Source organism: Macrobrachium rosenbergii, chromosome 28 (assembly GCF_040412425.1).
Source record: "Macrobrachium rosenbergii isolate ZJJX-2024 chromosome 28, ASM4041242v1, whole genome shotgun sequence".
Lineage (NCBI taxonomy): Eukaryota > Metazoa > Arthropoda > Malacostraca > Decapoda > Palaemonidae > Macrobrachium > Macrobrachium rosenbergii.
In genome coordinates, this window is record NC_089768.1 from 29,941,796 (window position 1) to 29,956,804 (window position 15,009).

Genomic DNA, 15,009 nt, shown 5'->3' on the forward strand with positions numbered 1-15,009 from the left:
ACCTTGTTGTCTTCAGGATGTAACCGTACAAGAAATCTTTTACACCATTTATGTCATCAGGTAGTCCTTTCAGATAACTTGCTAACTTTTGAGACAATTTCAACCTGCCCCACTCCAATGTGATAGAGCCACCTCATCAACTATGACATTCTACGCAATGGGAGGCAAAATAAAAAAAAATATGGTAATTAATTACCTTAACATTATATAGCCTTATTGTTAGTTATCTATTTTTGACAATTAATAGGAGTAAGAAAGTAAACAAATCCTTATTAGAAAATATCTTTACTTTTATCACACTTCAACAATATATTTCTAACCATTTTCATGGTTATCCACAGACATCGCCAAGTAAGGTTGAGTTTCAATGGAGTTGAGAATTTAACTTTCCACTTCTGATATCAATAAGAGGTAAAAAGATAATAAAAAAATACATTATAAATATCATCACATTTTTCCTTTACATGACTGTACTTGTTATGAAACATAATGAGCTTGCAAGCAACATGAAACTTATAGTCTTCATGTGTCTGTTTGAGACAGCTGTAAATGACTATACACCAAAAGTAATCTGTTCTGAATTACAATTCAGGGATAATGACTGATTTCATGACACTGATATGCAACAAACTGAAAAGATAACTAAACACAGGAAGTTGAAATGTATTAACTGAATGCCATTGCAAATATGTCAAAGTATGAAAATACAGGAACATGAAAAAATTTTCAAAAACATGAAAACAAGCACACCTTCCTTGCTTTTTCCACAGTCCTTATAATGTACCTTTTGCATCAAGAGAAATATTCAGTAAAATTCTCAGCAACTCGAAGACAACACAATAAGAACTCGTGACATTGTGGCACTATACGGGATTTTCGTGATCCTGTACCTGCAATCATTTTATGGATTATACAAAAAGAAATTCCTTATACATTTCATCAAAAATATATTAGTATAAAAGGATTTTGTAGCACCTTTTTATGGAATGGGCATTATACTAAAAGAAATGTTATTCTTTCATACCATAAATAATAGGGAATTTTTTTTTCTTTTTACTTCAAAAGTTTCACTATTGTGCTTATGCCTCTAAAATGATCCTCACATCATTTTGTAAATGTGACACGATACTAAATCTATATAAGTAACATTATTAAATAGTAACCACAATTACAACCCATGAAAGACTATACATGATTTGCTTATTCTGGAGCCAAAAAGTCTCTTAAGTTGCTTAATAACACAATAGTTTGAGTTGAAAACAGTAAGACATGCACAGTGAGATGAAATAAAGGTAGTATGATTCATTAAGAGGGCTCATGAAGGAAATACAAACTTCTTCATCTAGTCATAAATGATTATAACATCACTGAGACTTTCTATGACGATAACACAACATTTGTACAGTTAATGGTCATCCGAATCCTACACTGCGTTGCGGTGGCATTTCAGTACTCTTAATATAAAACTTGCAAATCAAGCTAGAGTAACAAAGAAACATACTACTTTGGCAGAAACAAAGGTTAATACTGTATAGCTATGGTACACATTACATCTTAGTACAGAACAGCCTTTTTGCCCATTTGTAAAGTGTTACATATTTGTAAGAGAATTAGGCTTCCATAAAAAAAATAAATGTACATCACTATTAAGTACACTTATGTTACTTAATGTTTTGTCATTAAGGAATGTGAGCATGTACAATTCGTTAATACAACATGCATACAGAAATAGATTTCGTGATATATGTCTTTGCAATACTAATAATATTTTGCTGCAAAGAACCACTAATAACATACTCACACTACCTCAAATTCTTATTGTTTTTTTACAATAAAAAAACACATAAATAACAAATATTCTACAGTAGGAACTTATTGTTAACAATAACACGAGCACTCTGCCGCTTTTCTCTCCGGTTACCCTTAATCCAAAATTACAAAAGCATGACTAAAATGAAAATAGTTTTGAACTTCTGAAAAGCATCCTACATCTCATTACGTGAAGTTCTTCCTCTGCTACAAAGGAAATGTTATAATAAAAAATAACATATACTAAATAATTAATTGATAACTGTTATCAAGGGCAACTATTTTATATCACTTTAGTATTGCTAAAGAGGTGGTGCTCTTCTAACTATTTGCCAGCACATGAAAAACCAACTCCTTTGAAAAAATCAGGAGTACATTTTGAAGGAAAAGTAATATGACAATGTTGATGTAAGTACAATAGTTTTAAATGTTAAAAGAATACAGTAGTGATAATTTAATGTGCTGCCATACAGGGTTTGATCAACATGTCCCTATAAATTCTTTTAGCGACATGAGGCCGTGCAACCATATTTTATCAACAACAGATAGCTGCAAAGTTCAAAATGGCATAAGTGTCTGCTCCAACTTCATATTCAAATATGCAACTCTTACCATTCATTGAAAAAAAAAAAAAATCTGAAAAATCTTAACATTTCAATTCTAATATATTTTTGATTTAAATGAACAACCTACATGTATCTTGAAACTTGACATTCCAAAGTAACTTGAATTTACCAAACTAGCTGAAAAATAAAAAGAATTCATTTGTCAATATCTCTTGCTTTCAAAATAGCAAATTGTTCAACTAAAAAAATTTGTTTATCACTGATTTCACTAACACTTCACCAAATCACAAAGGTTCTATTATAGAAAATATTTCTTGAAAAATATCTTCTAAACAGAAAGATTTGATTCTTGTTCACACTGCTACCACTGCATAGTAATTAAAATTTCCAGTCAGCAGAGGAAGATATAGTTATAAAATTCTACTGTGGATACCTACAATACAGCACTAAGTCTGCATCAAGCAAATTATGATGAAAGATCTCAAAATGCTTCTGTAAAAACTCACTGAATGAGCACTGGCATGATTCTTACAGTTAAAATACAAATGTTCATCTACGTTAACAGCCATCAAATAGCACAAAACTTATTAATTACAGTACATATGAAAAGCCGCAGAAGCCTATTAATCTTCAAGTTACTATGAGCAAGATTACAGTAATCTTTGTATCTACATCTTAAATGCAGTGGAAAACAAAATGTTGACGCATTTTCTATGCTTTTACTTTCCTGTACTGCCTCATACTTCATTTCATTTAATTGCCTCATATCAAAATCTCACACAGGGCTCAAAAGCTCCAAAATCTCTCATTGATGATGCAGTTATGACCAACATTAAATCACTCTATAGAGCTGTCATGAATAATCTGTTGTACAGCATGTTATGAGATCAGTCCTCTTTTCAAAAGGAACCCTCCAAAAGTTCTTCTAAATCATGTTCATACATAGCAATGAACAACATGATAACTGCACCAGTCAACATTCCCAGGCCTTGCAGCAACATTTGACCTACAACTCCACGTTTCTCACCAGGGTGGACAGAAAGCTCCGATAACTGTAATTGAAAAGTACAGAAAGTAAAATACTGAGAATGCACTCCAATTTCTGAAAACATTAAACAGAACTAACTAGCACACTGCACTTGGTATCAAATTCATGAGGAGCATGGGAATCTGAATTTAAATATTTAGAAACAGCACTGAAGTTAATCTAACTTTAAAAAAATGTTTACGCATAAGGAAAATGAAGACAATTTAACTGAAATTTCTTCAAAAGGTATTTTTTCTCACTGCTTACTATAAACAGACCAACCTAACTTTGGTTGATGTGAATAATTGAAAATGTCACCACATCAAAGACTACATTGCAATTCAGTTTCATCTGTGGCTTTTTCTTACTTTACCAGCAATTAAATACTCAAAAGGGGTTTCTTTATAATATCCTTGAATTTAACTGAGCTTCCCATATGCCTCTTCTTTAAGAATAAATGGCATTTTAAAAATTGGTTTTACTATCTTCAGCTATGCATAATAGGTTTCAGTACACAAGATAGGTGTGAATTTACAAGAAAATTATTTCATACTTACCAAATCTACCAAAGCCAAATAAATGAAAACTCCTGCTGTAAAAGAATATATCCATGGGGATGCTGTCTGGATAGAGCCGAGCATGACTCCAATGACAAGGCCTACTACACTTAGCAACCACAGCAATATCATCATTTTCACAGCCTGACGCAACTTCATTCCCATTTCAAAAAGAAGTGCAAAGTCACCTAAAATACAGATGGAGAAAATTAGACACCGTACGCTTCCAAGTACACAATCACGAATATTTCTTCAACAAAGGAAAACATGATCACAACAAATATTAAGAATTATTCCAAAAACAGCCTGTATTTGAAAAACATCTGATGTTCATTGGTACTGAGGTAGCCTGAGAATTCACTGTAATGCCTCCATCTACAGTGACCTAGACATACTAATTCAAATCAAGTATATAATTTCTGACAGATTTTTGTAACGAAACAGGATGTGCATCAATAAACCAAGGTTTCTTGTTTTTCAGCAGTGCTTTTATGTACTATACTGTGGTGCATAGTGTACCAGGAAAATCAGTCATTGGTGATCAGTGTTGTACAGAGCTGAAAGCAACAGTAAGGGGATGCTGCTTACAGTGTGCCTTGTACTGTATTTAAAACAAACCCTTCAGGTCAGTCCTATGAGGCTATGAATGGGACTTGATTATTGTATGGTTACACCAATTTACAATAACAACAATTATCTAAACATCTCAACATATGCAGAAGTTGATTATCTTAGCTTACCTTTCATAAATTTAGTCTTTATATCCCTTCCATAAACTACAGTTTTATTCATCTTTCATGAACTAAATCTCTACATCCCTTCCATAAAAAAAAATATTTCTATAAACTTACAAAATCATACATTAAACAGATTTTGTTGATGACTGGTTTGAGGTTCAAGAACATAAAACTGTTTCTTGAAGTTGGTTCTTGATTAATGTAAACAAAGATTGTCACTGTATCTTTCTCTTTTAAATATCATTTACATATAAGATATATCATAGAAATATAAATAAAAAAACAGGAGTTAGGACAATGTTACGTTAAAAAATCATTTAAATAAATGTATGATGTTCATCTATTTAATGTTAAAACTGTGCATAAAAATATTTTTGCTGGTCAAACAAAACATAATGAATACAAATCTACTGCTTTATACACTCCTCTGGAATCCACAGTAACCTCTCAAAGAACCCTGATTATGAAGAATTCTGATCAGTAACAGGTGGTCTAAGGGGGATAAATCAAGCTCTGACTCCTACACAGAAACAAGTGGAATAGCAGTTTGGTTGTCATTTCCTTTATATGGCAATACATGTAACTTGAACTGTTACAGTTAGCAAGAAAATGATTGTTGAATAATAATAGCAAACACATGCCCTAAAACACAACGGGTTGAGCAACATCTTCATCAAATGACTGAAACATAATTCTGATGGAATACTACAAAATTACTAACAAAAATACTGTCATAAACAGATGATTAACTGTTGTCCCTAAATTTGAAGAAACTAATAAAATCTCCGTTATGTGAAAAGTGCCATTAAACAGTTTAAGTAAAAGAGAGAGTTTCTGGCAATAAGATATGAGGTAAGGTCTCGTCCACCTACTTTGGAAGTCCACTTCTTCTATTGGAAAAGACAGGTGTTTTTTTAATATAACAAAGTGTAGCACATCAGGCAAGTGGTAAAAAAATAAGTATGTAATTTGTTTGAATGTGCTGAAAACTGAGACCCTAATCAAGGTGTGGATGTGCATGTATGTGTGAATGGATACTAATAAAACTTACCAACTTTGTGTGGAAGCTCATGGCAAAGAACAGCAATTGAAGTTGCCACTCCTCCAGTAACACTTGATCCAAAAGCTGCACCGATGGCCATACCATCAAGAAGGGTGTGCATAGCATCACCAACTAAGATAACAGCACGCAAAGAGTCCTTGCGACCTGTTGGTAAGGATGAAATTGTAATCAATGGAAAGTTTTTAGTGTTTAAATATTCTAAAATATCCAAATTTCATATTTTATAAAATAATAAGTTAATTACTGTTGGTGCAGCTGACAGACTAGGTAGTAGCCTCAAAAGGCAGAGCCGTCTTATCGAGTTTCTCAGAGAGAGTAAAATAATAAGTAAGCAATCACTGTATAAAAGAGGTTAATATTACGATAATTGTTTAAATCAGAGGTTTTTTAGATGCATAATTTTTTTCATTAAAACCAACTTATGAAACACATCTGAGAATGGGGACTGAAGATGAAGACAGAGATAGCAAGAAAGGTCTCCTCATACTACGAAAAATAAGTATAAGGTGAAATATTATTCTAAAATAGAACTGACATCAAAAGTTACTTCTTAAAGTCAAACAAAAAGATCATGACATGGCCATGCATAAGAGGGCTGTTCTATACTTCTCAATGGAAAACAAACTTTATTAGACAACAGAAGAATTCTCTCATGAATGAGGAAATATCACGTCTATAACACCATTCAAAGAAATTGCATTATCTTGCCTCCTTCAGTGTTTAAAGTTTATGGATCATTTGTTCTCCTAATTCTGATCGAGGATTCTACTATCAAATTTAAACAGTAACTCTACCTCATTTGTCATATCCCAAGGCTAATTTTCCCAGTAAGCTTCAAAGTACCCTTGAAACAAAGCTTTTGGCTACATCAGATTACCAGTACTCCGTCAATACCAGGCTTTCAATGCCATGACTGTGTGCACCATATACATATCCACATCAGTTACTAAGTGAAGAGTATGTGGGACTGGTGAGTCTTTCTTTGCTGTGCCACGCAATTCTAAAACATGATGAAAGGTCCAGTTCTTTCCATTCACCCTTGCAAAGATCTAGTTAGAGTCGCTGAAAGTTAAGGGTGAATTTTATTCAACAATGTGACTTGGAAAAATTTAGAAATTATGAATAATGTACAGTATACAATCACTTCTAACTGCTTCCTTTACAAACTTGGAGTACCTTTACTTTCTGGAAAAGCAGGTTTATGAAAAACTAAATAAGGGCAAAGTTAAATGCCTGGCCTCTCTGAGACCTAGAAAGGGGGGCCTTCCTGTTCCTGGTAATGAGTCCCAGCTCCAGTTGGAAAACACTGTAAATAACCTACACACTGTCTATGCAACAGCCTAAGCTCTGGTTCAAAGTTGAAACAATTTTATTAGAAAACATGGTATAATGCTGCTTTGACTGTCTACCTGTAACATGTGAGTGACCATGATGTGAATGGCCATGGTGTCCAACATGATACTCTTGCAGTACCATGTTAAAGCTGCTACTATTCTGCCTCAAAACTCTATGACGGCCAGATGTTGGAGTGTCTAGATTCAGAGATAATTTTCTACACTGAAAAATAGAATTCATATTTTTAAAAAGCTATATCTCAACAGACTGGAAATTAGAAAGAGTATAAATAATATATATAGAAAAACAATTACAGTAAACATTTGGAATTAAGAAATTTTACAGTTGTAATTCTAGTGACTTACCATTTCAGACTTATCATCAGGACTTGTTACTAACTTCTCCTTTTCTGCTGAACATGACTCGAGTTTCTTTTCCTCAACTAATTTAGCCACCTGCTTCTCAATGGATGTTATCTCAGCCTCATTTTCAAGTGAGGAGACCAGTCCTTCCTTTTCAGGTATGGAAGCTATCTGCTCCTCTAATCTTGTTCTGTCTAAATCATTATTGCCATTGGCATCACTACTGGGACTCACATTTGAGCTGCAGCCTTCAAAACAGTTTTGTGCATCTAAAGCTGAGAAAAAATATAAAACAATTTAATCAACTGGTATATTAAAAACTTTCAGAGTTATATCTAACAGCTATTGTAGATGAATTTAAAATCTTATATCCCTTCTAGAATTGGTCACTAAAACATCAGTAGAATATACAAAAATTTAAGGAAAATAATAAACACTTGAATAGTTAAAGGGCATAATTCTTAAGGCCAAAGAACTATCATAAGTAATCCAAAATCTCTAGTGATAAGTACCGCATTCTCAACTTTTTTATCAATTAGTAATAAGGGAAAGACTTAATATTCAGAGCCTTTCTTTCTCATGTACTACACTGCCATAAGAAGTTCACATTAATAAATGTGCACAGAAAAAGTGCAACTTACACATCGTGCTTTCTGCATATATAAAGGAATTATGTTTGGAATGTTTGCAAAGTTTCTCTCCTATCTTATCAACACTTTGACTCCCAGTCTCTTCAATTGTTGTTGCTGTTCCCACAGTCTCTTTATCCATCTCCTCCTACATTTAAAGAGAAAGATAATATCAGATTAGATTGTTTAAACACATTCTGCTTGGTGAAATCATATCTTAAGTTGGATGCATCATACCCAGTAAGGAAAGGAGAGCAAGAAAAAATGTATAATTCCAAATAACATACCTTACTCCTTGACAAAGTCAGTCCTGGGTCATGACCATGACTATGGCTGTGACCATGGCCTCCACAGAACAGATTATGGCCACGTTCAAGAAACAAAAATATGATGATCCCTCCCAAAGCTGTGAAGCCGAGCAATGCATGCTGAAGATGAACGTTGGTGCTGTCTGGGACATTCATACTAATTGCCTGGAGGGAAATATATCAAAACTTAGAGTAAAAGTACTGTATTTCATCAGAAGAGATTACTGTACATCATTTTATAAAATACAATACATTTTATGAAATACAATCATATCTGCTGTATAGCTTCAAATACATAATTACTTCAGTATATTTATCCAGCATTTCAAATACTTTTGGTTATTCAGTGCACATTATAACCCACTTTATACTATAGAGATAAAAGCACTATCAGGGTCAGAGTGGGTCGCACGAGACCATAAGTACTGATTCAAAATGACAGCTAATTTAAAGTTAGGAAAAAGCTCAGTGTCCCAGGGTGCAGCAAGAGACCATACGCACTGATTTCAAATAACATCTAACACCAGGAAATTATGTGCAAAGTATTGAAATTGCATAATACCTGTGTACAGTACACACATCAGAATTTTGAAAATCATAGTTTTACAACAAAAGTTCGAGGCTTACAAATATGGTCCAGTACCTCTATCAGAAATTCCCCCAAAAGTTATTTGTCAAGCCTCGAGCAAACTACTGGCTATATATAATTGAAATGACTAACATAAAAAATTGATTATTCCACAAGAGCAAACATATCTTTGTGGTCTACTTACATGAGGTAATAAATGAATCAAGGCATCGCCAGCTAGAGTCCCCACAGCGAGGGCCAACAAAAAATGATTCACTTGATCGTAATATTGACTCCGCTTTAAGGCTGGGATGAGCATAATGCACCCCAAGCCAACCAACCCAATCACCATCATGCTTAAAATGGCTCCAATCCAGCTGTCTGAAATGGAACAACAAACATATGGGCGAACTGATTAAAAATATCTCAAATAAATGTCAGTTACACTGAATCACTGCTGGATAACTTTAATTTGTCAAGCTGCTAAAATATCGTGGCTTATTTAATGAAGTTTCATAACTAAAATTATCATGTTATCTGCACATTTTTGAATGATGGACACTTTGCAAAAACACAATAATCTTATGGGTGTATAAACTCTGATGCAAAACACAAAAATAAAATTGTTTCTTGAAAGTGGCAGATGCTAACAAAATCACAATTAGCCCACAAGTATAAAAGTGTACTGAAACAGAGTTAAAACTTCTCGTTGTTCAAGAATATCACCAGTAACAAAACATGAATATATGCAAACACATTGGAAAGATCAAGAAACTCAACTGGTTTGTTGAATAATGCAGGGAGAAAAAGATTAACATGGTAATTAAATCACCTGGTTGTCCCTAAACACTGCATTATTACGTCAATAATGCAGCCCATGCATTGTTAAATGTGTCCTTGACTGCTCTTAATGTATGGAATCCCAGTGCCATAACTGAAATTGCTTGACATTATCTGCACCAGTGCCAGATGCTGCCATGATACCTGTATTGAAAGTGTACCAAAGAACCAGTATTTCTATGGAAAGATTGATCAAAGCTAGGGATATGGGCTTATAATTATAAACCTGTGAATTTTGTATCATATTGCACTGGTAAATTATCACAGGTGAAAGGAATTCCCTTTTTTCTTACCAAAAGTCAAGAAAGAAGCAACTGAAATCTAGCCACTATGAATATCTGTGAATACTGCATTTAAGTTATCATTCTCTTCGATGAAAGTAACCTCTTCAGTAATGGCTATCCTTCTAACATAACTACAGAATCAAAGCAGCACTTTTCAAAATGACTCATGCACATTTAACAATTGATAACAGTGTCTACATCAAAAGATCATTCAAAAATTTTAAATCCTATAATGCTTATTATTTTTTTAAGCATCTATGAATGATGATTCCGGTGCCTGGACAGTTGAAAGCACTGATCATCCCTAAATAAGAGCTTGGCAACTTGCTGTCATACTGTCTGTAAATGTTTTCTTAATTACATTGCAGTCTTAATCTGTTTGGATTCCAACATGTCAGAATTATGGAATTGCAAGGCTTCACAAACATTTTAAACAAAATACAATTCTGTGACATATTTAGGAATTAAAATTTCAGTTTAAGAAGTCCACAATTTATCAGTCTGATAAGGGACATTAGAATTCATCTGTATAATAAAGGATTTGGTTCTGAATAGAAATACTCTAGGGTTACAAATTGTGAAGTAACAACTAAGTTTCAGTGAAAACCTCTTCTCTGAACCTTAGCAACAACAACAACAGTTGTTTATACCTTACTGTAACAGTCCAAACTACTGCTAAAATTTACTGCGATTGAGCTACAACCACAAACATTTCTGCAATATCATAAAACAGCTACAACTACTGTATCATTAATAACAACAACTAATAATACTACTGTTAATAATACCTTTATTGTTTAACATCATCACCATCAACAACAAAACAACTACTGCTGCTGCTATTGCAACAATACCAAAGTTGTACTACTTTTAATGAAACAACAACAACAACAACAACTACTACTACTACTACTAGTACTACTACTACTACTAGTGCTACTACTACTCAAAGTTGATATATGAACCTTGTTACTACTATTCTTGCCTCTACTAAGCCACGACCCTGTTCGTACCTGCCGAGTACCCCGAAGCGGCATCCATATGGGAGTGGGGGTCGTGATCGTGCATGTGATCATGCCCGACGAAGTGCGTGCTGGCTTCCCTCTCGTCGTCAGCATCGTGGTGGTGGTGGTGTTGATGACTGTCGTCCATGGCGAAGGGCATGGCACACGAGTCTAGGTAGTTGACGACACCCGGACACAACGACAGGAACGCCCTGGCTGAGATCGAGTCGCCCAGGGACACGCCGGAGCCTCGCAGGATACCCTCTAGTCCTCCTCTACACTGCAAAGGGGAAAGGAGAAATCGTGTCTGGATGAAGGAGTCAAATTGGTTATAAATTTGAGTCACTGCGATTAATTTTTTTACATTTCAGTTGTATGAAATTTCAGTGTAACTTTATCAACTTGTTTTTCACTGGTTCTCATTTTCAAAGATAACTGATTAACAAAGACATCATATTGCTTCAATTCTTGTCTGCTGTTACTGTTTACACACACACACACATACTCACACACACGCACATATATATATATATATATACACACACATATATATATATGCCTATAAATGAATCATATTTATATATATTGGTTTCTCCATATAAAATCTCACCAACAGTATCTAATTAATAACTTACTAAATGATATACAGTATTTTCTTATTTGTCATTTATAAATATGCACATCCACACACAAATAATATGGTTTCTCCGTTTATGTAATCTTCAAAATCTCACCAACATTATCTAATTAATAATATATTCTTTTATATATTTTCATTATTTGTCATATAAATAAATATATATATATATATATATAATATATATATATATATATATATATATATATATATATATATATATATATATATATATATATATATATATATATATGTGGGTATGTGTGTGTGTATATCACAAATAATAAGCCAAATATTTCGTTTAATATCGAATTGACTGTACCTTCGGGTTATCATAAACCCACAGAGAATTATAAGTGATAAATGCTTCTGTACCGGCCATGATTCGAATCTGCTGTCTTTGGTTTAGATACAACGATAAACAGACGGCTATGCCCACACGGCTATCTCGAGGTGAACTTAAATATTCGGAATTTATTCAGCCCACAAATAGAAAACATTAAAAAAAAACAAGAATACTTCCAAAAGTTAAAATGAAAACAACAGAGAGAAATAAAAAAAAACGAAATCAAAGAAGCCTCGAAAAACGAGAAAAGGCAGTGCAAAAATGTACACTTTCTAAAACCCAGCAAAAAGTTGTGGAAAGATTAAAAAAAAAATGAAATAAAAAACGTTGACAGGAATTCCGCACTGGTATGAGAACGGAGCTTCCGCAATACTTAGAAAAAAAAAAAAAAACACGTCAATCCTCGTGGTCAAGAGAATGCAGTTGCAATTAAATTCTCATTTTTTATTCACGACATTTTTCTGTGTTACGCAAAACTAAATTACCGAATTTCGTTAATATGATTTTCAAGCTTTTCGTATTCGTTGTTATAATGCATCAAGGCACCTATCTACTTTCCTATCTCTCTGTAAATTGGTCTTGAGCTACACCCGTCATGCAAGCCCGGAGTCTTCACGCATAAAGAACGACCCAGTTTAACATAAAACAAAATACATCCAGAAAGTACAAAAATTAGTCTATAAAAGTTGGCAGAGTAAACATAAAGAATGAGACACTTGATGAAATGAGAACAGAAAATCATTCTACACGTGAGAATGTAAAGAATGTGCACGCTTGAATATCGAAAGCACAAAGGAGTACATTCGAATAAAAAAAAAATGAAGGTACAGACGTCTATATTTTAATATTAAAAGTCTATATTTAGATATTAAAAACCTAATGGGTAGATGTGTATCTATGAATAACAAAAATAATAAATTAATGTGCAGTATAATAAGATATACCAAAATGTAGAAATTTGTTCACGATATAAACACATCCACACATATATACAGTGTGTGTGTATATATATATATATATATATATATATATATATATATATATATATATATATATATATATATATATATATATATATCTGTGTACAATGGAATTAAATAAAAGCCACAACGCACCAAATGCGTGCAAAGAAAAACATTAGGTACATGTAGGCTACTGTACACTGTAACAAACTTTTAAGAATTTATATGCAGACCTACAATACAATCAAGACCCAGCGTACAAATATGTACACTTGAACGACAAACAATCAAAGCCAAATGTACAAATAGGTACACTTGAGTACGACAATCAACACCAAGTGTACAAGTATGTACATTTGAATACAACAATCATTGCCAAATGTACAAGTATGTGCAATTGAATATGAAAAACAATAATACCGAATGTAAAAATTTGTAAATTTGAATACAACAATCAAAACCAATTGTACAAATTAGTACATCTGAATACGAAAAACAACCAAAACCAAATGTACAAAAATGTATATTTGAATGCAATAATCAAAACCGACTGTACAAACATGTACATTTGAATACAACAATCAAAACCAATTGTACAAATTAGTACATCTGAATACGAAAAGCAATCAAAACCAAATGTACAAATAAGTGCACTAGAATATAAAAAACAATAAAAACTAAATCTATACGTACGTAAAAACGAAAATCAAAGCCATTCTAAAAAATTTTATACTGACCTTGAAAAACGCACTGGGCGCGAGGACAAACGTAATATGTATTTCGAGGAGAGAAAAGCTTCCACCACCAATGAAAATACAAAGAAAAGCGGCAAGTTCCGTTCCCATATCTATAACTGCTTGATTACACTTTTCACCGAGATAACATTGATAACATCCCACATTCATCTAGCACCGGCGGCATACAATTCTTTTGACTCAGTAGACCGAATATTCAACGTCTCTCGAATACTGTACTCTGTCTTTGTTTCCTGGCTACTGTATTTTGTCTTCGCCTCTCGACTTCTCTATTCTGTCTTCGTCTCAGACTCTATTCTATCTTCTGTCTTCGTCTCTCGAATACTGTATTCTGTCTTCGTCTCTCGATTACTGTATTCTGTCTTCGTCTCAGACTCTATTCTATCTTCTGTCTTCGTCTCTCGGATACTGTATTCTATCTAAGTCTCCCGACTACTGTATTCTGTCTTCGTCTCCCCACTACTGTATTCTAAGTCTCTCAAACACTGTATTCTGTCTTCGTCTCTCGATTACTGTATTTTGCCTTTGTCTCTCGACTAGTGTATTCTGTCTTCATGCAGGCTATATAATCAATTATGAACTGGGTATTTCACTTATATTATAAATAGCTTGAATAACTGACTCCACGTGACGTGAGGCGAATTGCTTACATCATTTAAGTAACAAGATATTCCTTAATGTCTGCACTATCTAAATAGGTCGGCACAATAAGCACGCGTTCTGATATTCAAGGATGAAAATACTACCAGATCATATTTCATTTCATGTTGTTCTTGAAACGGGCTGGTATTTACGACCAAAGGCCAGTCTGCCGAAATAATCGGCTACTTGCTAGGCAAAGGATTGATTCCTTGTATAAAAACCTCCTTACCTTCAGGATAGATCGGTATTCGTGCAAAACCTCATGAACAAACATCAACCCCATCAACCCCACTTACATAACATATATGCCCTTCATCTGTTTGCAGTTATTATTGCAATTCTTGAACCAAGGCCTTTCAGTTTAAGCATATAAATATAAAACAAACATTTCCACATATAGGATATATGTATAATCACTACAATAATATGGAAAAGTCATCTGAAATCCAAACTCTTTCATATCGTGACTGAGCGACTTCGATTTTCAGGCGTACGGAGGGTGTCACTCAGCTGAGTGTATTAGTGGTTTAAGTAAAATCGGAACGCACTCTTTCGGGTTAGCCACACACAATTAACAA

The 15,009-nt window shown here is 33.6% G+C and overlaps 1 protein-coding gene across 2 annotated transcripts in view; it reads right to left on the reverse strand.

Moving 5' to 3' along the window:
* Nucleotides 1-269: 269 nt before the first annotated feature.
* Nucleotides 270-15,009, reverse strand: part of LOC136854180 (zinc transporter foi-like) — a 116,946-nt gene continuing 102,206 nt past the window's right edge. For both annotated transcript variants that reach the window (XM_067130482.1, XM_067130483.1), the window contains exons 4-12: nt 11,099-11,369; nt 9,167-9,342; nt 8,373-8,558; nt 8,098-8,233; nt 7,460-7,731; nt 7,169-7,316; nt 5,748-5,903; nt 3,960-4,147; nt 270-3,427 (exon numbers count right to left, since the gene is read on the reverse strand). In XM_067130482.1, coding sequence (XP_066986583.1) covers nt 3,275-3,427; nt 3,960-4,147; nt 5,748-5,903; nt 7,169-7,316; nt 7,460-7,731; nt 8,098-8,233; nt 8,373-8,558; nt 9,167-9,342; nt 11,099-11,369 — 1,686 coding nt within the window. In that variant the 3' untranslated portion in view covers nt 270-3,274. The remainder of the gene's footprint in view (nt 3,428-3,959; nt 4,148-5,747; nt 5,904-7,168; nt 7,317-7,459; nt 7,732-8,097; nt 8,234-8,372; nt 8,559-9,166; nt 9,343-11,098; nt 11,370-15,009) is intronic.